Source organism: Neodiprion lecontei, chromosome 7 (genome assembly GCF_021901455.1).
Source record: "Neodiprion lecontei isolate iyNeoLeco1 chromosome 7, iyNeoLeco1.1, whole genome shotgun sequence".
Lineage (NCBI taxonomy): Eukaryota > Metazoa > Arthropoda > Insecta > Hymenoptera > Diprionidae > Neodiprion > Neodiprion lecontei.
Genome location: NC_060266.1, coordinates 25,134,552 through 25,160,161, shown reverse-complemented (window position 1 = coordinate 25,160,161; position 25,610 = coordinate 25,134,552). Strand labels below are relative to the sequence as shown.

At 39.5% G+C, this 25,610-nt stretch overlaps 3 protein-coding genes across 12 annotated transcripts; 1 reads left to right on the top strand and 2 right to left on the bottom strand.

The window, feature by feature from the left end:
• Nucleotides 1-5,337: 5,337 nt before the first annotated feature.
• LOC107223994 (histone-lysine N-methyltransferase trithorax) lies at nt 5,338-20,804 on the bottom strand. Its single transcript, XM_015663888.2, has 11 exons — nt 20,759-20,804; nt 19,574-19,884; nt 17,498-18,836; nt 16,833-17,414; nt 16,256-16,695; nt 16,006-16,176; nt 15,518-15,913; nt 9,118-15,410; nt 8,864-9,026; nt 8,625-8,771; nt 5,338-8,522 (listed from the first exon to the last, which is right to left on the bottom strand). Exons 2-11 carry the CDS (start codon nt 19,742-19,744, stop codon nt 8,349-8,351), a joined length of 9,876 nt encoding a protein of 3,291 aa, XP_015519374.1. The 5' UTR covers nt 19,745-19,884; nt 20,759-20,804; the 3' UTR covers nt 5,338-8,348.
• Nucleotides 19,989-25,271, top strand: LOC107223997 (dynein light chain Tctex-type 1). Of its 10 annotated transcripts, none has more exons than XM_046746100.1 (5): nt 19,989-20,744; nt 21,777-21,845; nt 21,942-22,045; nt 22,130-22,379; nt 24,046-24,170. In XM_046746100.1, exons 1-4 carry the CDS (start codon nt 20,696-20,698, stop codon nt 22,361-22,363), a joined length of 456 nt encoding a protein of 151 aa, XP_046602056.1. In that variant the 5' UTR covers nt 19,989-20,695; the 3' UTR covers nt 22,364-22,379; nt 24,046-24,170. The 10 variants fall into 10 exon arrangements, with proteins under 10 accessions (XP_046602056.1, XP_046602052.1, XP_015519378.2 ...); XM_015663892.2 differs by adding an exon at nt 21,533-21,542 and having other exon boundaries at nt 19,997-20,652; nt 21,777-22,045; XM_046746099.1 differs by lacking the exon at nt 19,989-20,744 and adding an exon at nt 20,817-21,090.
• On the bottom strand, nt 22,393-23,365 carry LOC107223996 (distal membrane-arm assembly complex protein 2). The gene has a single exon (XM_015663890.2). The coding sequence runs from the start codon at nt 23,352-23,354 to the stop codon at nt 22,482-22,484; it is 873 nt and encodes a 290-aa protein (XP_015519376.2). The 5' UTR covers nt 23,355-23,365; the 3' UTR covers nt 22,393-22,481.
• Nucleotides 25,272-25,610: the final 339 nt, after the last annotated feature.

Below are 25,610 nucleotides of genomic sequence, written 5' to 3'. Positions count from 1 at the left end.
ATAATATATACTCGTGTATGCCTCTGTCGGTATGCCAATATACCTAAACACAGAGGCGCGCGGAAATAGAATTCCTTACCGCATCGCAAAACAACAGTTTCCCGTGTTTTTATATTAAAATACGTGCGAATCTCCGATCAAAGATACACGTATAATAATTCTGCACCTCATGTACGGACATATGTATAATAACGAACGTATCTGCGTATCTATATGTGGGTGTGTGTCTGTGTGTGTGTGTGTGTACGTACATATATCGGCGCATTCGGCACTAACGAGAGAAACTAATTGTAAGCTAAAAACGTTTATTAAACTAGCACAATACGCGACGGCGACACATCCGTTAGAAGAGGCATAATATTGTATGTAGATAAAGTCGATTAATAAACGCGCGGCCTTTCTCTCCCCTCCAACTTCTTTCTATTTTTATTTTTATTTTATTTTATTTTTTTTTTTCATTATCAACTTTACGCCATTCACGCAGCGAGCACAACAATACTAACGTAGTAGTACGTAATTCCTTTATTTTTATACCAAGCGGAGGACATGCGTAGGGAGAACGTTCGTTTTTAATCTCTGTATTCGATGAGTAAATAATAACCACGTTTGAGCGAGATTTGCGTAAAACGTGCGAAATATCACATTCAAACTTTCCCCCTTCGCCCCTCCGGATACAAAAAAAAAAAAAAAAAAAAAAGCCAAGTACAACGCGTAACGATAAAGTAAATCTGAGCAAATTACGAGGATAAGAAAAAGAAATGTCGAAGAAAAAATTTGTGATAAATCACAAAAATGAAAAAACGCGTGTTAGAACGTGAAAAATGTCACGTCTTGTGCACGCCCGACTTTTCGCTATATTGTCATTATTTCACATGAATTTGGGTTTTAATTAATTAGTTTTTTTTCAACAACATCGCGCGACTTTGACGTATACAAGTAGTCCGCGTTGTCGGTTTCGCAGTGTATAATCACGTATGTATACGGTCGCAAGTATGTACGTACGCACGTATGCAGTGACTCATCCACGACGCTGTTTCAACCTGCACACTTTTTATTATTGTTATTGCATTACCTACCCGCGTGCGTGAGCCTCAAGTAATATTGGTATCGTTGTAATGTTTCACACACGCGCGACACACGCGTATGCATCTAAATATATAGGCGATGCTGCGCGAGCACGTTAAAATGTGTAAATGCAAGTGTGTGCGACATCCCACCAAACACAGTGTCGTACATACTATGAAAAGAGTGACGCATGCCTCGTGCGTATCCCGTAACGCAACAGCCACCTTAATGTATGTACATACACATGACCATGTTACATGTGCATATGTACACATCGCATACAACAGTGAACAAACAGGCAGCGTGCAGCGTTTCATACACAATACGCGATTAATCGTATAGAAAAATCCTGTTGAATATATATATATATATGTGTGTATGTATACATACATACATGTATGGAGCATTCCATGACATCTCGATCGAGATTCTACGTCGATATATCGGATTGGCTTTATAATTTTTTGCGTGAATGTACGCGACGAGAAACGCAATTTTTTTCAGAATTTTTCGACCCAGCGTATACCTGAAGTATGAATTAAAAACTTGAGAAAAAACAAACACCCCACTTTCTGAAATGTGAAAAATCTTATGAAATGTAAGAAAAATTTTCGACAATCTATTAAAAGGTGGAGATTTCATAACTTCGAAAGATGAATGAGAAGAATTAAAAAAAAAAATTGTTATTATTGGATTGGATTTTTATTCGTATTATCGTGATATATTTGATTCCCTGTAACTCTAACTAGAAATTTTTCGGCCCACATTTATAGAGAACTTACTTTCATGTTCATTCTTACGTCAAAAATGCAATCCAATAACAATCAATTTTTTTCTTTCTTATTTGTTTTAAATTCGTATTTTCAAGTTACGAAATCTCCATCTTCTAATAGATGTAAAAATTTTGTTATACTTTATCGGATTTTTCTAAATTTTTACAGATTTTAGAGAGTGGATTTTTGCTTCCAAGTCTTTAAATCGTACTTCAGATACTCCGGGTCGAAATATTCTGAAAAAAATTGCGATCGCGTTCTTCGTCATGTCGTTTCACACAAAAAATTATAAAATCAATCCGAGACATCGATGTAGAATCTTGATCGAGTTGTCATGGAATAACTCGTACATATACACCTATATTTTTTAAACAATATATACGTAGATAAACGAAGTCGATGACATTGTATGTATATACGTACAATACATACATGCATCGCGATTATATATAATTATTCGTATAATAGTTCGACATTTTCGTTTTTTAATTTTTATTATTCTGTTAATTTCTCATATTGTAATTATATTATATTATATTATATTATATTATATTATATTATATCATATCATATAATATAATACGAACAAAACATTCAATTACAAAAACAGTATGGTCTATTTGTGTGTACGATGGTGTATTACGTGTGCCTTGTGTCAATCGATTGAACTTTTCTTTCTTTTCTTTTTTTTTGTCTTTCATTTTTTTCTTCAATCCATATTTCATATCATGATGAAAGCTACAATGTATCTCTTTACGCGATATGCATACCGTATGTGTAATAATATCATCTGGTTAGTGTGTCGAGGATCATATTTTGTATTTGATCCTTATGAATGCGTGGATAAAATGTTTTTCTTTTTTTTTTTCTTCTTCTCCACAGATTAACGACGATATATATATTATATATATATATCATTCTCTTTCTTCTATTAAATATTTTTTAATATTTTCACATCGCCGTCATTTCAATTTCATTCTTCATAACGATCTTGTTACAACATTATTCACAGATTGTACCCATGTATCATATTATGTCGTACGAATACGATGTATTTTTTTTATTTTTATTCTTTTTGTATAACGTACGACGAAACGACGAAACAGTTGTGAATTGAAAAAGTTCGACGATCCCTTGTTTTACTCGTGTATTTTACTCCTGTATAAGGTATGTGAGAAAACGTAAGAATAAAAATAAAACAATGACGAAATATTTTGTGCCATCGCGTTGTTGCATGTCAATAATATTATGTATACCTTTAGTTCCATAAATAATGTATTATTTTCTGTTTTCACGCTTTGAACGATTTCTTTTTTCTGCCTTCTCTACTTTTCATTCACTACAGGTATGTACGTTAATTATAAGTATCTATGTATATATTTATACATATATGTAGAGTTATTTGTCAAAAACACTGAATATTTTACAACAACTATTGACCTCACCCTATAGTCGTGTAACTCTATTAAACGTTTTGCAACTTCTCATTACAGTTGAAATTTAATTTATTTTTTGTTATTCATTTGTTTCATATTGTTCTCTCTCTCTCTCTTTCTCTCGCAATATTATGCGTAGCACGTTTCATCCAATAAGTCGTATCATATCGTATATTCACATTACCACATATGAATAATAGTAGGGTATATATCATAAATTTTGTAATTTTCTAAAAAATATTCTCTAAAAAATATGTTGACCTAAAGATTATTATGACTGATAATCACAGACAATTTTTTTTTTTTTTCTCTCTCTTCACTTTTCACATCCTCGATTCATTCTCGATCTTGATCAGTTGCGTTGTGTTTTTTTAGTCACGTTTATAAAAAGAAAAAATTTCATCGCATGTGTAACAATATTAATACTATTATTATTATTAAAAATTCTTTTTGCCTTCCCGAACTGCAAACAAGTAAAAGTATAATTAATACACTATTAAAAATTTTACGTGTTTGTTAGTTTTCTTCTTTATCAGTTAAAATAGCTAATAGTAATAGTAATAATGATCAGAATAATAATATTATTATTACTATTGTCACGTTATAGATAAATAATAATAACCAGAAGAGAGTTTGCCAGAAGCGTTTTACATATGTAATTCATTTTTAATTCCCTTGCGTTGTTTCTCAGCTCACCTGTCGTCTTTTTAACACTTAAATACACGTTATACATAGTTTAATATATATATATATATATACACACACACACACATATATATATATATATATATTATCATTACCTTATCGGTTATTATTCTCTACTAATTTTTTTTCATTCTATCTTTCTCTCTCTCTCTCTTTCGCTCGCTCTCACTCACTCACTCACTCACTCACTCTCTCTCTTCTGCAATGATAGATTGATAGATTGCTATCTTTTGCGCCGCAGTGATCAACCGATAGTAATTAATTAGTTTCAATCACGTCGAGGGTGCATTTACGTGAGGACGTTTAAAAGAAACTGTGCAGTTATTCACCTAATATAATTGCGAATTATGTGTACACCAGTGTGTCAAGTGTTATATTATACTCATTATCGTTTGTAAAATTATTATTATTGTACTAAGGATAAGAGAAGAAAAGTAAGAAACAAAAATTTGGAAAAAAAATTACATTTCTTTTTTCTTTCTTTCTTTTTTTTTTTTTTTTTTTCTTAAACGACAGGAAAACGAAAATTAATAATGATGATGAAAAAAAAAACCTATACACTTGCAAATATATAATTGATTATAATTTGTATATATATAAATTGTGGGCGTGTGTGAGTGTAATAATAATAATATAATATTATGACAGGGGGGTGATGCGTACAATACTAATATGTATATGTATATGTATATGTATATATTAAGTGGTGTTTCTTTTCTCTCATTTCACTCATTTTACGCACGCTTGCCTGCAGCTTAGTATACACAACCCAGAGTGCGTTTTTCACCGTTTGACGCTATTCGAGAATATTACAATAATAATAATAATATATTCAATACGCAGGCAAGGCAAAAATATAACACAATTGCCGTTAATTTTTTATTTTTTATTTTTTTGTTTGCGTTTCTTGCTGCGTAATCGCTAAACGGATGTATACGTGAGAAGAAAAATTTGGGTCAAAAGATATATATATATATATATATATATATATATATATGAAGGAAGGAAAGAAGAAAAAAAAATGGTATGTTTTAATTCGATAAAAACTGTAATCACATAAAGAACAAACAAATAAAAATAAATCAATTTAAAAAAATATATAATAAAAACAGTTCAGCGTCATCGGGAAGCATGAGCGCGGAAATTATCTGTAACTCGATCGTTCCACGCAAATTTTCGTGAACTGGATAAAAAAAAAAAGGAAGAAAAAAAAAATATATCATTAAAAATTAAAAAAATTAAAAAGATCCCGGGAATCATATTCCTCGCGGAACGTTATACGCAATTAAAGGAATATTTTTTTTATTAACGACCGAGTGACTCGTCGGTCGGCATAAAGGGGGAATTCAACACGTGTCTATCTCATCGTCAGTTTATTTTTGTAAAATTATAGCAATTCACGAGCGGTCCTGTCTCTTGCTGTGAGGACGGACTGGTCACGGTCTTAATAAATTCGTCGAAATTGTCTCGTACATTTTCTTTTTCTCCCCCTTTTCCACGAATGGAAAATTTTTCAAGGAGATTAAATGTAGGTGTTTTACCGTTGTTCCTAGTAATTTTATAACAATTCGTATAACTTGTGTATATAATTGTTAATATAGACTCTAAGCATAATTAAACTATACAATTGTTAGAAATAATAAAGCTTAAAATATTGTGTATACGGTGCAGTGTGTATGTCTGTGGGTGTATAATTTATATTGTACATATGCGCGGTGGATGTGATAGAAGTCAAATTGGAAACACACAATGATTAAAGGTACAGGAGAAGGTCAAAAATAAAAAGTTGAAATAAAATAAAAACGAATATCTGCTCAACAGTTAAGCCTATTAGCCCAATTCGCTTACCCCTTCCAATGTTTGCTAAATTAAATTTTTTTTTTATTTAAAATTATTATTATTATTATTATTATTATTATTATTACTTTTTCATCTTAGACCATGAAAATCGTCTTTGTAATCAATAAATATCAATAAAATATCTAACATTGCTATTATATTTTCATGTAAATTATTACCTTTCTTATTTCGTATATGAATCGTCTTTACAGATTAAAACTTAATTATCATTATATTAACAATATTCTTCTTCTCCTTTATCATCGCCATCCTCGAATACAATTATTATTATTATAATTATTATTATTATTATTATAAATTGTTATCGGTAAAATTATGCATTGCTGAAGACAAAAAAAAAAAAGTTAAAATAATTCAACGCAACGCACATTGTACATGTGTATTGTCGTTGAAATAGAGGGAGGAAAAAAAAAAAAGATTCAAAATTAAATATGAAAAAAAAAAAATGGCAATTTCTCATGACCAGAACAAGTTTCCATTTTTTCCCCCATTTTATAACCTTTTACACAACGCATACAATATTTTGTACCAAACCAGGCCGATCGAAAAATGTAACACATTTGACTAACGCGTGTTCAAATAATGTTCCTGCCATCATTTATGCTTCTTTATTTTACTCGGCTTAAATAATTCGCAATCAATAATCTTTGTATAAAGTTATTATCATTATTATTATTATTATTATTATTATTATTTCTTTTTGTTTTTGTTTGTTTTTTTCATTATTATCAAACACTTTGCTTCAACCTACTATCTCTTACTCTAGGCCATTTTATTTTACTTTTTAGATTTTTTAAATTTTATTTTACTTCTTTTTTTTGTTTTCGTGAAAAGTGCACTTGACGGTGTCCAAAGAGCACCAAAATTAAGGCACGTCCACTCGAGCAGATACTCTCACCCAGATCAAAAACAAAAGTTTTAAAGTATATATTTGTTCCTGTTAAGCTCAAGCAGCTGGTGTATACGTAGTGTAAATATTAAAGTGAATCACTAAAGTATGAAATAATGTACTTAATATTAGTACGAAGGCAACTTATCGTCTGGCCAGATTCAATATAAATTTACCATTCACATGATTCAAATTTGGACACGATAAAAGAAAATACAACAATAATGAAGTACGAATATGCAGTCTCTCTGGTTCTCAGTTTCCCGCCATTGAAAAATGGACACAAAAATATTACGAATCACTTTTGTGGGAAGAGAGAAACAAAAAGAAAAGAGAAAAAAAAATAATTTTTTTTACCGTTATGGGGGGGGGGGATAAATATCTTACAATGGGAGTTTTATAAAATACCACCAAACTAAGATCAGGGGACTTTGTTCTGTCCTATTACAACAGCAACAATAAGGTATGGCTCAAATGAACAAATAATTAATATTATTCATACCTTTTGCACATCGCTGCCAAAGTAGACGTACCTTCGGATAGTCTTTCTTTACAAAAAAAAAAGAAAAAGATCATCCTTTCTTGCCATTCTCAATCTCTCTCCTTAATGCCTACGATCCTATCTTACGTTAAACTGGGTACTCGTCACTTACATCGAGACAAAGTGTGGTTTTTAACAATTACATATCTTACAAGAAAGCTTTAAATCTGGCATTAAAATTGAGCCCGTACAAGGTTAATTGAGTTTCCAGTAATATCCACGCTAGACCGCGTAATATTATCGTACTTTTCATCTCCTTTTAATCAAATTTAATTTCATTGATACAGTGAAACTTCACTTAACGGACACCTCCCAATGACGGATTTCTCTTTACAACGGACAGTCTAAGAATCTCCAGCGGCACAATTTACACGTTTATGTTATTCTTAATAACGGACGATATTTTCAGTCCCGAAGGTGTCCGCTATTGGGAAGTTTCACTGTAGTATAATAATTAGCTCTTCTACGCAAAGTACCAAAAAGTGCGATAAGGGATTGTGATCCAGTGCGAATATTGCTGCGTATCAATCATTAGGCCTTGATTACGAGCGAGCCTCGATAGTGGACGATGCATAGAATCTATAAGTTGCGTGCCATAGCACAGGCATGTGTAAAGTGTATCCAAAGGGTCGTTAACACGATAGTTGTATTAACTTTTGAAGCGTAAAAGCAAGCCGAAGATATATTCAATTGATTATTATTGCTACTGGTATATACTCCTTAAATTAATTACTACGCGTAGCCGTTTAGAGAAATAAAAAGTAAACCTTAAAACGACTTCACAACGCCGCGTCAGCTGAGATATATTATCTGGCCTGTCAATATTTCAAACTTTGTTAACTATATTGTATTTCATTTTTTCTTTTCTTTCCGCCTATCAATTGTTTATATTTAAATAAAAAGCTGCATATGTAATTCGATAGTGGTTTTCTTCTTTCTTGTCATTATCTTTGAGAATAGAACTACTACGATTCGTGCAAACTGACCTTGTCGTGATATATATTTCAATAAACGCGCGGTGCTCTCGTGAAGTGCGATCCATTATTTCCTATCGATGTCACCAATCAGGTACGCGCTGCTCAATTGAGATATTTTCGACATCTCCGGGAACCACAGGTACACGGGATCTTTATATCCTCAAAGGGAAACTTGTAGTCGTAGGTTAGCTCTTCGCCTTGCACTATGCGACGTAGCGCAAATATTAAAATGTGTTTCTTACCAAGGATGTCGACCACTCGAGAGTAGCAATTTGGCTGAAAAAGAGAAGGATTTTTCATAAATACGTTCCAGGAACCACATTAAATGTAAAAAATTAGGTAATATTCATAGTTTTTTATTTCAACTTTAACAAGCACCTCGCAAGAGTGATTGATGAAACGAGCAGCGTTCCCTTTCATCGTTGCATCCACGACTAGGTGGTCATCAATTTTGAACATGTAACATCCAATGTTTTTGCTATCGTAGTACTTTTCGCGTTTATCCGTCAATGATGCTCGTATCACCTGAAAGTAGCCAAACAATAAACAATTAAAACATTGGTATCAGGTTTACCAAAGTTATCGGTCATCGGAGTTTATATATCTCCATTAGTTACCTCTCCGGCGTATTCAATGACCATTTCCCCAGCCTCGATATCCCGCAAGCAAAACAAACCCCTCCCGTGAATGTGTGAGTGATAAACGCCGACAGATTCCTTAGATGTTTCCTTCAGAATCCTAAACCTCATTGCCATTGGTAAATTTGTGCTCGCAGCCCTCCTAGAAAATTTCGTTCAGATTGTAATGTAAATATCTGAAGTAAATGGATTAAAAATCTTTGAAAAGTCAATAAATTAATGTTATTATTCACCGTGATTCGTTTTCTGAAATGGCAATCATTTTTGGCTGCTGTCGATGTCTCGATGCCAGCCAACTGAACATGTCATGGACCTTCCTTCCCCTGAATGATTCAGCCCTCGCAGCTCCGCTGTCACATTCTGTCAACAAGTCGTTTTCTATCTCGCTTGGTTTTGGTGGTTTTAAATTATGCAGCTTTGGTTTGTACTTGGTGCACCTGTTCACCCCTGGTAATTGTTCGACCAGATAAACAGTTGCGTTATTTTCCAGCCCCAGATTTTCCGTAAGGGGATTGTGGGGTAACGGAGGCAAGTTGTGAGCCCTACGTGCAGACTGAACAGCTTCAAAGACTTTGTCCCAGACCTCGGACATGGAAGAGGCAACGTGCGTAAAACCGTCTTGCGATTTGATTTCGTACATCATGCTGGGTCGTTTTGAGATTGATTTTTTTACCATCAATTTAGAAGGATTATTGTTTGGAGGTTTCAAGATCTTTGAGACAATTCTTGGTTTCTTTACCGCTATAGGAGGAGGTCTAGGTTTTGGCGAGTCCATTTTATTATCAAGCGAGCTTGGTTTACTCTCCATCTTGCCCGACTTTAACGCAAAGTTCTTCAACGGCGAAAGTTGTAGGGAAGTAATCTTAGCAGCTTCTCTCGGTGATAGAATTTCAACTGAAGTTATTTGTGGTGTCCTTTTGTTTTGTGAAACTGCTTTCATATTTTGCGTTATTTTGTAAGAACCGTCCTGTAGCTGCTTCTGAAAGACAATCTTCAAAGATTTATTCTGTAACTTTTCCTTATCCAGTTCCAATTTCAAGTTTTCCTTCATTTTATTCATCGTTTCGATATCAAATGCCATTCCATCACTATTACTCAAATCATTTGTAGACGCATCTGGTTCTTTCACCGGTTCGACAATCATGTCATCTCTGCGTTTGGAAATCTGGACGTTCAGCTTAGTCGGTTCCTCGACGGCAATATCAGGCTTCCGCATTTGCTCCGCCGGTTCTGGTTTTGAGGTAATCGCCTGCATTGGCAGAACCCGATTCATCGGTCTGCTTGTAGGTGCGTTGCTCACTGGCATGGTAATCTTATTAGTTGTGCAAACGTTCAAATTGATCTGGTTTACATTATTTGTGTTCATCATGTTAACGTTAATACAATGGCCATTAGTACTGTTACTATTAACAATGCAACTACCAACACTGTTGTTGGACATTGTATTAACGTAGCTGGTATGCACGTTATTTACATCATTGTGGTTCATTTTATTTACAGTAATATTATTATTATTCCTCTGTGGTACACAGTGGCTCGGCAAAGGCGGCATTTTCGAAGATATGCTTGATTTTATCATGCTAGTATTTTCCGACACATGTTTAGAGTCAAAGTACGGTCTGATATTGTTGCTGATAGGTTGCTCGGACGCAAAGAGAGGCTCAGTTATTCTCCAGGGTCCCTGATGCAAGGGCTGCATTGATTGTATTTGTTGAAGGGGCTGCACAGAGGTGTGAGAAACGGGACTTGGTCTAACGGCAACCCTTGGTATTGTCGTAGATGTCTGTTGCTGCTGTTTAAAACCCACCAACATATCGCTAGGAGAAACTGCACTAGAGACAATTGGCGGAATTTGTGGCACTTGTATTGGTTGTACAGGATCCGCTATCTGTAAGCACGGCCCATGCTGTATAGGATTACAATTCGCGGGAGCGAAAGCCTGTTCCGGGTTTGCTGGAATAGTTATTTGGGAATTGCTTGGCTCAGCAATAGGAGGTGGAGGTTGATTGACGACCACGTAGCTTCCCGGCACTCCAGGAACACTCTGGACCGTTTGTACCGACGGAACATTTGGAACATTAGGCACGGACTGAACGTCTACGATTGGTTCCATGAGTTTCGAAGCTTGAAATACTTGCGTAGTAGTTTGGTAGCTGCTTGCAAGTACCTGAGGAACAGCTCCGGCCACAAACTGACTAGATGACATAACGGTATTGCTCACTATTGTCTCAAGCCCATAGTACATTGGTTGGCTATGGACAAACATGCTCCCCGTTGAATCTGTGAACATTTCAAGTGCCGGTGTGGAACTAAGTACCAATTGCTCCGACGATATCACTCCACATTGGATGGCGCTCGGTTGTTGCTGGATAATAGTGCCCAAAACGGTCGGCTGTGGTTGAGCTATTTGTACGTTCGGTAATACTGATATTCCGCCATTTTGCAACGTCAACAAATTGTCAGAGGAAGCCTGGATGTAAGCACCAGGAACCAACGAGTTGGCAGCTATAAATTGTGGCTTATAACCGGTCTCGTGTTGCCCTCCAATCGTAGCTACATACTGCAAGTTTTGAGCCGATTGCTGGTGATGTTGATGTTGATGTTGTTGCTGCTGCATAGCTTCCACGTATGCGGACATCAAATTCGGCTGGGGAACCTGTTGTAGAATAACCGTTGGACCAGTGGCTCTTTGGGCTTGCTGCAGCTGTATAATTGGCGTATTATTTTGGATCGTTTGGAACCTGACGTGGCTTGACTGTGGTACGTTAGAGGTTCGTAATATATTGGGCTTGATGCCCTTGGCCCTGGGCTTTGGGGTTCTGGGAGATTTTGGCTTCAAAAGCTTAGCTTGCTGGACACCAGGATTTACTCCTGCCTCATTGGCGCTGGTCTGAACGCCAGTCGATGAAAAAGTTGGCGATACTTGTGGGCTTGGAATGGTCTGAGAGCTTGTGCTGTCTGGTGATGTCAGGGGTACGTTTATGGCGCTTTGTGTAATACTGGTCACAGAGTCTCTCGATATCAACGGGCGATCTGTGATTTCGGTTATTTGAACCGTACTCTCCGGCTGCTGTGGTAATACTGTAGCATTTGGTAATGTTGTCGTTGTTCTAGTATACTGAGTTTGTACAATCATGTCATTCGACGTTAATACCGTTTGGTGAACAGTTTCTACCGTGGCGTGTGTGTGGATTTGAGGTGTCATAATCGCCTGTGCGATGGGTTCAATTTGAATTCCAGGATGGGGCGAGGGAACCGAAGCTTCAACAGGAGATGTAGCCTGGATATCCGAATACTCGGATGACAAGGTATGTCCTTCAGACGGAGACATAGTAATGAACTGCGGTGATTCGATTGAAGATCTGATACTGGGTGAAAACCTTGAATCTGGGGACGTAAGTTTATTGTCCATAGTCTCGGAGTCGCTATCACTTGTAGTCATGGTGTCGCAGGTAGCAAGATGTCTGTTGTAGCTATCCTGTGTCCTGTACGTGCAACGGCACCTCTTGCAAGTTACAGGTTGATCCACAGGGTCTGGTATTGGCAGGTACTTTGTTGACAAGCTTGTGCCTAATTCGTTCGGGACCTGAGAATGCGGCGATGAACACTCGTCGTCACTAGACACATCATCTGCACCATCCAGCTGCGGAATTTTGAAGGACACTGCGTCACTCTGATTAAACTTCTCCACCAGCTCCTTTCCATCCTCCTTTCGAGGAACCCTATTCAATTTTGAAAACCTAGAAGCATATTTGTACAAACTGGCGCCAGTGTCAAACTTTCCACTGTCGCAAGAGGAGTCGTCATTCGCTCCGTCGACCTGGGGGATCCGAACAATCGCGTCCAGCGAATGGAGTGGTGGGACTCGATCCTCTGCTGTGTATTCAGGAGAGCTACACTCACTTGCGCTTCCTGTATCTGCCGTTCCATCTACCTGAAGAATCCTCGGGTGCTGCCTTGCGTGCCAGAGGAGCCTCTTGTGTTCTTTGCCATCATCCCGAGGTGAAGTGCGGCGTGTTGTTACGCCAGAATCTTCAATGCAGTATTTAAGCTCTCTGACAGACTCGGAGATAATACTGGGTGTACTGGCCCTACCCACTGTTAGCATAATACTTTCTGGTATACGAAGTTCGTGCAGCATTGGCGTTCGCTCGTTTTGAGACTCCACAACTGTGACGGCAGCTTCTGATCGTGTAGAGTTTAAATTCTTCGGTAACTTCCTCCGCTTCATTGTGGGTCCGTAGGTCCCGTCTAGTTTATAGCTCCATGTAAGACTGCAGGATCTCTGGTGATGCCGAGGACCCCCAACGACGACGGAATTGTTGGACATCACTTCAGACTTTGATCGTTTTAGTTCTCTGCCCCCCAATTTCTGGTTTTTCGAATTAAACAGATCGTCGACGATATCTTGAACAGAACTCTTTGCCTCCAGGTGAAGCCAGAAATCATTCTGCGGTCCGAGTTCTGGCATAGATGGATCCATTTTAGAGACTTTGTTCTCGGTAGGTTTTATCATCTCGTCTACTTCTGTTGGCAATATTTCATCTTTCAATAAATCTGTACCAAAACCGCCATCAGTTTTCAAATCCATGGCTAAAAAATCCTCATACGTCATTTTTGGAAAAATATCTTGCATCGAAATTCCATCCAATAGATCATGGGGCAGGTCTTCGAAAATTGCTTCCTTCAGCTCTGGTGGTAAGAGATCTGTGTTATTCTGTTCAGCTAAATTCTCATCGGCTTCCTTGTTGCATACAGAATCGACGAGAGTGTCTAACGTCTGTTTTACTGCAACAGATTTCTCGGTGTCGCTCTCAGCCTCTCGCTCCGCGGAGTGATCAATGGTGACATTATTTTCCATATCCACAGCTGCCTCGGGTACATATATTTGAACAAACGTCCTAACATAATATTTGACAATTTTCAAAGGGTTAATGGTAGACCAGTACAGTCTGGAACACTTATAATCACTTGGCACTATTTTCTCAATTGTGTCAGAAAACTCTGGAACAATGGTGCCAAGGCAATCGATGGTGAGAGAGCCGATCATGACCTTGACCTTATTAGGTTCAGCATATTTTTTCTTTTTCCGATCCAACTCAACGTAAACCGGCCTTTTTAAATCAAAGTCCTCCTCAGATTGCGGTGTTTTGTCCGAGCAGTTAGATAAATGCAAAGTACAGAATACCGTTTTGTCATCATTGAATGCAAGGTCTATGTTCCTTGCGCATGGATAATGATACGTTCCATTGCAATTCTTGCTGCAGCAACCAACGCTTGCTCCTTTCTTTCCACATTCCGTACACCGTATTAACCGACCTCTTGATATAGCACTGTGAACGTTCTGAAGTGATCCGTCAATTTCCTCGAATACCTCGTTGGACCACAAAGCACAATTTGCATGAACCCATTCATTTTGCCCACAGTAAAGGAGACGGCCTTCTCTTGTAGAGTATCCATCGCCAAGTCCCTTGCACAAGCAACATGACCTGCTGTCCTGCGCGTTGACATTCTGGTACAAATTTCCTGATTTCGCTGCGATAGCCTTTGGCGCCCTCAGAACTTCCTCCTTCCACGTTTCCAGAATTGAATCATCCAGCTTAGCCAAAAAATTCTCACTATCTTTGGAATACGACTCTTTTGTTGGCGTGGATAAGCCCCCAGTGCTCGATGTGATTTTCGAATGCTTTGGATGAAACCAAGGAAATACTTCGCACAGAATTTTGTGATACGCTTCTACAAGGTCCTCGTTAGATGCACGATTGATTACGTGCTCCATGTCACAGTGAAACTGCAACAACGACCCATATTCATTACCATTCACTTTACGCTTTACAGACATCAAGGTTGGTGATGGCCTAGCAATAATTTGTTGCTCAAGGCAAAGGCACTCTTTATTCTCAATTGCAGAACCACGTGTCGTTTCAATATCGACAGCAGAGTCTTTACCGTCAAAAATATCCTGCCCCTCTTTTGAGAGGCAATTTTTTACTCTAACGGAACATTCTTTCAAGTGAAACTTCTGTCGCAATCGCCTCAACCCTCTCTTGGGTGGATCAGTGGGCTGGTCATCTGTTTCAAAATCAGATTTACTGGAGTTATCAGACTTCAAATTTCCACTCAAGTTTGAATCAGCATCCGTAGAACGCTCACTGTTACACTCATCGTAGTCATCGAACCTGTTGATTACTTCCTTGCCGTTTATAACACACACCTCAAGTTTTTCGTCTGAGAAGTCTAGCTTTCTTACACTAGATATCGGTCTGCACAAGCACTCCTTTCTAGGGCTCCACTTCAGAGCGATGCACGCTTTTCTGTTTTTACTCAGGGATTTTATAACACCTATGAAACCTGCCTTTAGTTCTGCTTCAACTGCGTTTCGCCAGATAGAATTTGGGTCCGGTGAACATTGGCGACAAATAAACTCTATAGAGTCTGGTAAGTAGCTCAGAATTTCGTAGCGTTCGTCCGAGAGGCCTTCGCATCGAGCATGAACCCAGCATGAGCATTCGTTGCATTCCATCATCTACAAAAAATAAAAATAATACAATTACTGATTGAAATTGTTCAATTACGAACATTAGCAGTTGAGAATAATAGAAAATCATTTGAAAATATCATGCTGCCCATTACCTTTGTGTCAAAGTCATTTTCGTCGTAACATCTTTGACACAGAGGGCAATAATTTCCACGCTGTCTGAGCTTGAAGCACATAGAACACAGAGGTAGATTGCCAACGTGAACACTGACACCTTCGCTTCCACAGCTTTTACATTTTATGCAACTATGGCACACGTAGGGTCTGTCAGGACTATACAGTCTCGTGCTAATCCCAGATTTTGATAGGCAGGAGTGATGGAAGGACTGGCGACATCGAATGCAAGACAATTTCGGACCGGATCTCAGGTGGCATGTTTGACAAATCGTACAGCGAGGACAGCACCAATTTGGTTGAGCACATGCGTTCCACTCGCTTGGCTCCAGACAGAAAGCATGATACGGCTCGCAGCAGCACTGACAATGGATCAGCTGTAAGGATTGTGAATAATGTTAATTCAGATGTTAACTCAGATTATGGATTCTTTGAATAGATTACAATGTTCAAACATGTATCCACTTACAGGTTCTTTACCAGCGCTGCCACAAAGATAGCATATAGCAGGAATGTGGAAGGCTTCGGAACCGATTAGTGCAAAACCTTTGGCTCCAACCTCAGCTGGATCGTACTGTTCCCAAAAGTCTATAGAAACTGTGTGTACCTCATCAACGACAGGCTTAGGCAGAGAACGTATCTGTTTGTGATGAAATTATTTTTCAATGTCTAAAAGTAACAATTAGAGTAAGCAAGTTTATTACTATTATTGAACTTACGACTGGAAGGTTTAGCGTTGAAGGATTCTGTTGCCCTTGTACCTTCACCCTTTTTTGAGACGGTTGTTGTACTTGATTGTTAGTTTCCTCTTGATAGGCTTTTATTATTTCCTTCTCTTTGGATACTTCCTCGACCTTTTTGATTTCCTCTGTTTTCTCCTCATCTTTAGGTAGTCTTGGAATGTTCTTTCCAGATTCAACACTGTCCTCTTTACCCTCGCTGGACGGAAATGTCGCTATTGGTTGGCCGAGCGCTACACTAGCACTCCGGCAGACGTGTTTAACTCGAGGTCCTTTCAACTCCAGCCTCTGTCTAACGGGCTGAGAAAATTGATCTGTTGTCGATGGATCTAATGATGGATTTTTTACTTTCTTTCGAACCTTTATCCTGTTATCTTTTCTTCTCTTCTTGCTTGGTGATACTGATATAGGATAGTCAACTGTAAATACGGAATTCGATATTCATTAAATTCATCATAAGCAATGTTTAAATGCAAGAATAATACAACCGAGAACAAATTTCCAAGAATTTTCTAATAAAAAATAAATAAGTGGTAATTGATTTTTGCAATCATACATTTTTTCAATTTGCCTAGCGCTCCTGGAACGGCATTTTGATGACTCGTTTTCTGTCCCAGGATATCAAGTCCGTTCCAATTGGTTGCTGATCTGAACAAGCTTCTATCCCTGCTGTCTTCGGCTGGCCAACCCAATTTGCATCCCGTCAATCTTTGCATTTGTCCTTCGCTTTCTTCCTGACATACCGACATCGGCACGGATACTGGGACAGCCAAAGGATCCCTCATCAAAGGTGGAAGTAATAGGTTCAATCCAGCCCTTAGAGCCGCAGGTATATTGTAACACTTTAGACACATCTTTAGCCAGCATGCCGGACACCTAGCTTTGTATACACATCTCATAAGATTCCATTGCTGACTTCTGACGACTGGTGGTACCAGACAGAGTCCGTCACCCTTGTGGCATTGAAGTACCGGAAGAGCGTTGTTGGTAGACTTTGTGCAAGCCTGACGTTTAATCATCTTGCTAATAAATTTGCGACACGACTCACAACTATGAATGCCAAACTTACGGGCCTGTTTAACAAATCGATAAAAACGTACTGCACCGCATACCCCACATTTGACAGTCGCAGCCAAGCCTGAAATGTCAAGAGAGAAGAAAATCTTAGTTTGAATCTTAGAAAGGAGAATCTGTTATGCTTTTTTCCAACTAGTTTCTCACCAGGATTAGAACTTCCACTTGAATTGCTGTGGGCATTCGAGTTGGAAAACGGTCCCTCAGCACCCCCTGACGTTCTGTTATCCAACTTCAGCCTTGCCTTACGCAGGATCACTTTTCCGCCATTCAACTTCATTCCTGACCATTCCGAGTGTTCATCCTCACTGTGATCGCTGTGTTCACTGCCACTTTCCGAAAGGTTGCTCTCTGTGTCCAAGCTTTGCGAGTTTGATGTCGAGACGCTTTTATCACTAATATTATCGATGCTCTCTTTTAACGATGGTACGTTTTCCAAAGCAGGCATATTATCTGTTGAATTATGAACAGGCTCAGAGGCTACCTTCGGGCTTGGAGAATTCACTGCTGCACTGAGCGTTCCAGAACGAGTCTGAACTCTGGAAGACTCTGAATTAGTCGTACTGGAATCGGGAGGAACTTTAGCAGGAATGAGAGTTTGCTTGCTACTTGTACAGGTATTTGATTTAGGTAATTGCGGTATGGGATCCTGAGCAGCGCTGGGTGAGACATGGGAAGATTTGACGGAAGATTTGTTTTTGCATGTAGAAACCTGAGGTTTCTTCAACTCGTTATCAGCCGTTGTAACGGTGTGATTTGAAATATTTGAGTTAGCCGTGACGTTTTGAACAGTTTTCTTAGGCTTCCTCATATCTTTATCAACAACCTCCTCACCCCCGGTTCTATCCGGTAACACTTTAGCTTTTTTATGATATTTTTCATTGAGACTCTCACTGCTCTCCGGGATGCAAGTTTCTTCCAATTCTTCTATAAACCTTTTATTTGGTTTTATTACTCTTGAGGAATGCACACTTCGCACAGGCAAAACAAACTTGCGCACAGTACCAATCTTATCTCCGGTCGAACCTGTGCCGTTTCGAGTATTAACCGAACCGCTAGACTTGGCCCTTTGCAGTAATCTTTTGGCTGTACTGTTTCTAAGTTGCCTGGTTCGTTGGTGTCTTTCCAGAATGTTGTTTACAGGCTTCAGCACTGGAGCTTTGCTCAAGTTCAGAGACTCGGTACCAGCTATTTTACTTCGACGGTTCTTCATCCTGCAAACTCTCCTAGCCTCATCCGACTCTGTTTTACCCAAACTGTCTCGGGAAATCCGAATTCGGTTAGAACCACTTTTATACAAAGAAGCATCCCTCACGTTTTCTTCATCCAATGGAGGATTTTTAATGTCTTTAATGTTTTTTCTACACTTGGAGGGAGATTTTTTCAGAGGCCGTTCAGGCACTTCTGTGTCCCGCTGTTGCGTTTTAACATAGCACACGGATAGCTTGGCTTCTTTGCTGCTAAACCCATGAAATGGTGGGTGTTCCTGAAAATAAAATACCAGTCAGTCAAGACCTTTTCGCTTAAAACTACCCTTTCATCTACACTTATCGATCAAAGTCGCGTGTTCGGTTAACTTGACGATATTGTGAATGAAAAGTTTTGCGCATGCATACAGAAACGGTTCAGGCGATGCTCAATGATAACACAATCAACAGAGAAACGTCGCGCGTTCTTTGCGCGCGATTAAATACAGAGGATTGAGGTTAGGATCGACGACGAAAGATATCCGACTGGCAAGACGTTGAGGAATTGGATCAAGTCATCGGCATTTGAAAATAGATATAAATTTCTCAACGCACATAAAAAACATTTGCCGCTCATGTGGCATATATTAACCTTCTAATGGTTCAGTTGTTCATTTTCGGTGTATAATATCGGCGTAGTGGATCGGGGATACGGAATAGCGGCTATTATCCACGCATCAAAAGGATCGTCGAAAATCGGAAAAAAGTGAGAGCCGTCAGGAGTATAGCGAAGAAAAAAAAACAAATACAAAAAAAAAGGTAAGAGAACGAAGGTAGGCGAATAATTGAAACGAAGAGAGGCGAGCATCGGCGGAGTGTAGTGTGAAAAGACGGAGACGAGGATCGCGAAGCGTCTAAAATCACGTCCGTGCGGGGGGATTGAGGGGTCAGGCTATGGGGGGCATGGGGGGGAAGGGAGGGGTGGCGACGACAGCGTATGACGCGTAATCATCGGTTCGACAGAAGCAGAAATTACCTTTTCGTTGTCACCGAAGGTTTCGTTGAACAGGGACAGTCCGTAGTAAATGTTCTCGGCGGCGACGACGGTTACGGGGTCGGTTTGGGCAGTCTCGGGTCTCCCAAGAACCTTGATTCGTTTCCTGGTGACCGTTTTCGGCGGTTTACCGGGAAACTTGGACCTTCCCATGTTCACTTGTCTTCGGCTCGCGGGACCTCGACCTCGTAGCGAAATTCTGTTTCCATTTTAACGCCAATTTTACCGAGGCCCACCACCACCACCGCCACCAGCAGTAGTAGTAGCAGCAGCAGCAGCAGCAGCAGCTTACTCTACACCACCACAACAATAATCATCCAGAGTCGGAGTTGGAGAGAGAGAGAGAGAGAGAGAGAGAGAAGGAGTGAGAGTGAGAAAGAGACTCACGTTACCAACACACCAGAAACTCGCGTAATAGAAACACGAGAGAAACACACACGGAACTTGTAACGCTACCGAGGGGTTCGGGAAACTTCGTTACCCCAGTTCGGCAAAGTTCGGCCCCTCGTCTAAGAAATGCGCGCGAGACGCGAGTCTCGTTCTCGTTCTCGTTCTCATGCGTATGTACAATGTATGTACATACATACGTATGTTTCGTACGTACGTACGTACGACGTACAATACGTACCTATCTAACCGTACATCCATGCATCGTACGCGGTACGTACGAGCAGCTCCGATAATACCGGCATCCCGGTGAATTGACGAGAAAATACGCTTACACACGATAGTAATACCGAACTGCGAACGATAATCCAAGCCGCACAGCAGCCGCGGCGCCGCTACTTGTCAAACACGCGCGCTTTATTACCGAAGTCCCTCCCCGGAGGCGAAGCAGGCGAACCCAACAGGCAGAGTCCCTCTCCTCTCCGCCCTCTCTCGACTCACGAGTGTAAACGACCGCGCGCGACTTCGCCGGCTCTCGGCCATCTGGGTTCAGGGACGAAAACCTGCGGCCGGGAACGAGGGGAATTCTCAAAGCGTCGTCCCCGACACTTGTTGTCGTCGTCGTCTCGGTCTCCGACTCAAGAGAGAGAGAGAGTTTAGATCAACCGCGAATGGTAAAAGAATTTATTATTCATCCGCGATACTTTACTCCTCGAAATGATTCATTTCGTACCAACGACGCGACGCTACGCGACGAGAGACAAACGTATTTATACCAACCTACTACGTACATATATACTTATATACTTATATACATCCATATGCATATATATAAGTAAAATAATCACCCACAAACGACGACGACGCGCGGGATATAAAGTATCCGATCGAAAACTCTTTACTTTAACGCCGCTCGTCGCCGCTTCTCGCACGTCTATCTCCTCGCTCTTCAACCAGCACACACACGCACATACACACAGGCCGTCTATTAAATCTCTGCCAAGAATAAACCCAGCTCTATTATAAATTCCCGCGAATGTTATTCATCTTTACGGGCTATGTGTCAGAGAAGTGTGTGGACTGCGGGTCCTCTGCCACACACTGTAGAGTCGGTAGTATATATATATATATATATATATATATATATATATATATATGTCTATATATACACCTATATACATATATCTAATACAGGCTTCTCCGCATGTACGTATTATCGCGATTATTCGTACGTCGAGTCCGTACAACTGTATAATACAGTGAACACATCTTACACACATGGCCGTGCGCATACGTGAATATAACATAGACGCCGCGTGCTCGGTACGGGGAACGGCTCTAATTTGCAATAGTTTCGCGGATGGCATACCTTTCGCTTACTTTGTCTTTGTCTCCACCGGGCTTTGTTGCCGGAGGATTTATCGGCCCGAGATGAAGGACGTTACTAAAAGCGGATCCATGATCCTGCTTATTTTTAAATCTCTCCCTCTCTATCTCTCTCTCTCCCTTTTTTTCTTACATTACTCTCAACTCGCGGATCAAGCTGCGTCGTAGAGACTTGTATGTACGTAATATACCGCTTGAGTATAGGTCGGCAGCGAAATTGATCCATTATATCATTAGAAACTATTCGACCCTTATATGTACACGCATTGCGATTGTACGGAATGTTTGGAATCAACTTTCATTCCCTGCGATGGCAAAGCGAAGTACATGCGTTTGAACTGAAATTAGGAATGCTTATGCATATTTGTATACATGTGCCCAACTGATGGGTTTACGATTGAATTTCATTCAGATCCAGCAATGAGCAACGTTGTAACATCGGAGGTCGATGACTCTGTGACAAAGGATAAATCTACACCAGGTGCTGTAGAGTTTGCTCACGACGAGCTTGTCAAACTGACCAAAGATGCGATAAACAAGATAATTGAGAGCGATCCTCTATTTTCTGGAATTCCAGCCGATGCTACAGTTGAGGAAATCAAATCACAGTCGGCAGTTGCTCAAGGTCAAGCGATTACGCTTTACTTGAACCGTGGAGAATTGCCGATGCTTTCTGTTGTGGTAAATATTACTAGATTATATATGTTTCTACAAAGCAATTTTGCGCTATAATAGTTTGTACCGTTCTTTATAATTTGAAACAAGGTGCCGCCTCACAACACAACGGTTCTTGATTTGAAAAAGGCGATAAAACGTCACACGCTTTTGGCCCTGAAGAGAGAGAAGGTAACAAAGAAGATAAGCTGGAAACATGTTTGGAGAAAGTACAACGTATGCTTTGGTAGTACACAGCTGGTAAACGATAATGAAAACATAAAGAACTACGGCCTGACTAACAAAGCGGAGCTACATTACGTAAAGAAACGGCGAGAAAAATAAAGGTGTCAAAATCTAGGTACAAAACGGTCTGAATTTTATCTTTTAATCCTCATCGATATAATAAGTTACACTCATTCCCAGTTAAATTTAAGTCTAAGCTAGATTAGTGTCGATACGTTTAGGTTTGGGCTTCTGCAGGCACAGAATCCTTCTCCGCGGGTAGTCTCATGTCGACTTTTAGTTGCGAAGAGCAATCCTCCAACATCATGCAGGTCAATTCAAAGGCCGGGGAAACATGGTGGTTAGTAACAATCAATTTCTTGAGAGAGTGTATCCTGTACAGAGCTTCGAGTCCACGTTCGGTTACTTTTTCACAATCCGATATATCCAGATATTCCAGATTTGGGTAATAGCTCGACATCTTATCCAAGCACCAGTCGTCGATTGTCTTGCAGCCTTTAAGGCTTAGCCATTTGAGTTCGTTGAGGAAGCGCATGTTATCCAATCCTTCGTAGTAAAGATTCATTCCATTTATGTCGATCGCTTCCACTACGAAATCCGGCACGTAGGATGTCGGCAAATTGTAATTTCCTTTCTCGTCTCTTTCCGTCCACCCAGGTTGTCCCAAAAACTTAACTTTGGCTCCGCGAAAGACGAGAAAATGACCGGTGGCCAAATTGGAACCTAGAATTTCATGTCTCAGTTTTATGAATTTCTGGTCCTCCTTTTCTGCTTCTATCTTCTTTTGATTCCACCATTTCTTTATCCCATCTGCGCTCAAGTCCCAGGGTTGCGTCAACGCTACCACCTTCTCCATCGTGGGTCCTTCAACTTTGCCTGTGCGGTCCCAAACTTTGAATTTTGTTTGTAACCTATAACTTCCATCGTCCCACTCTCTTCGCCACTGCTTTAACTGCGGTTTAGGTTTTTGGACCTCTTCCTCCGGGGGATCATACTTGCTCATTGACCTCGATACTTGTTCTAAAATCAATGAATTACGGCATCCTTGGTACCTATGCAATCCCAGACGAGTAACCTGCCTGGCAAGCATGTTTGGGAGACTTTTTTTCCTCCGGCCAAGTGTCTGAATTCGATGTAACTTCTATTATCCTCGAGGACCGAGGTTTTGTTCGATTCAATTTTGCCCTCGTTTCGGGTTATTTTTCGACTCTCTGCATGGTATGTATCGATTTTAGGTTAGGTGAGTTACCGGGTCCGCCATCTTGTCGCTGGCTGGTCTGTCGATTCCTCGGATTTCGGAGTCGATTCTCAGCTTTTATTACTTGCCTGACAGCTGTCATGAGTGATGACCGGTCCGATCCTCAGTTGACGGAATAAACAAGGCGAGAGTCAACGGCGAGCCAATAAACAGGGATTAGGTTATACCAGTTTTCGTCCTCCTCTTTCTCCTCCCTCAGCTTCGGAATTGAAACTGTAGAAAGGGCTCTGGCTGATTCCGATTAGTCGCGTCTCTGCATCTGACTCTCATCTTTGGTCAATCAGCGATTTGACCCCGTTACAAGCGTAACTTAACGATCGAGAGCGGAATTTTGTTTGAATTTTAGCCATGGAAGATATGCAGGAGGAGGTAAATCGGAATTTTTTAATTACTGGTCTATGCTCGCAGGATTTTTAGGTTAAGGTCTGAGTTTATGTCGCTCTTGCAGGTATTCGTTTTTTTTTTTTTTTTTTTTTTTTTAAATTTAAAACTTCGTGCATTTAACGCAGTTCTTCAATTTCAGACCCAATTTGTCGTCGACGATGTCAGCAAGATAATAAAAGATGCGATCGAGGTTTCCATCGGGGGCAACGCCTACCAACACACTAAGGTTAATCAATGGACATCTCACGTAGTTGAAGCCTGCCTGGGAAACCTCACCAAGCTACAGAAACCTTACAAATATATCGGTGAGTAGTGGCTAGATGATTCATTTTTATTTTTTATCACATTACTTTTGCTTATACGTACCTTTGTCTTATTACGTTTGGATTACTTTGATGACCTCGACCCATTGTCAAGGCCTCCGGTATTTATGAATGTTGAAATCTGTGTGGCAGAGGGGAGATAGAACGAGATGGGCCGCTCCTTAGACGCACTTCATTCATATTTCTCTATATTTTTACTTGGTGCAGTCTTTTCGGTTGTTTTCGGTTTCGCAGTCTGATCTTTGCTCCGGCATGGTGACATTTTTTTTCCGGGGTACGAGGTCAAGATCGATTCCTTTAGCCTGCTGATATAGATAAATCGCTTTCCCAAGTGAGACTGAGTCATGGAAATATAAAACTACATTTATTCCAGTGACTTGTACCATCATGCAAAAGAACGGTGCAGGCTTGCATACGGCAAGTTCGTGCTTTTGGGACAATGCAACGGATGGAAGTTGCACAGTTCGCTGGGAGAACAAAACGATGTATTGTATCGTGTCCGTTTTTGGTCTGGCGATTTAAACCTTTGAGTTGAAAGTTGACCTAGTCCATCCAAAATCAAATTGAGTAAAGTTTATCTCCAAAAAGAAAGTTTTAACTGAGTTTAGTCGTAAGATATCTAAAAACATATTTGATTTTTTCAAACGGCGTGAGTTGTCTAGGCCGTTGCTGATCCACAAAATATTTCTTCATTGCAAACGAAAGATCTTTACTAATCGTGTTACGAAATTTTTTTTCATATTATTCTTCAGCTACCCCAATGTGCATTTTTTAGTTATTATAGTATTTCGAGGGCAATTTCGTTTCTCATGTTTGTGTTGATTATCAAGGCTATCTGATATCCTACTCTTAAGAAATTTAATGCAAATTCTAAGCGGCCTTGTTCACTGTGCATACAAGTATGCCTAGTGTTGTTAAGGAGAAAAAATGGCCCAAGTCCATTCAATCAATGCGAAGAAGTCAGAAGATGTTGAAATAATTTATGTAAAGTCGTATTTCGCAAACTCTCTAATCATCTGTAAATAAATAAACCTATGAATTCTTTTCTTGTACATCTTGGAAACCTTCTAGCCTCACAGGTGTTGAAAAATATATGGTAAAATAATTATTGAGATTATTTCGGTCAATATGTTTTATTATATAATCAAATAGAAATAGTAGTGATAATAATAACCATATTCTCATTGGGTCGTGAGAGTAAAATACTTCAAGGACGGAAAACATATTTATAGGAATCGTCAGTGATATCTAACATCATATTAAGTTTACATCGGGTATAAAACAAACTTATCCTTAGTACAAGTTTAACACAAAAAAACTGATACATTAAAATACTGATAACTCTTAAAAGCAATGATGATTCGGTCTTCAACTTTTCTTA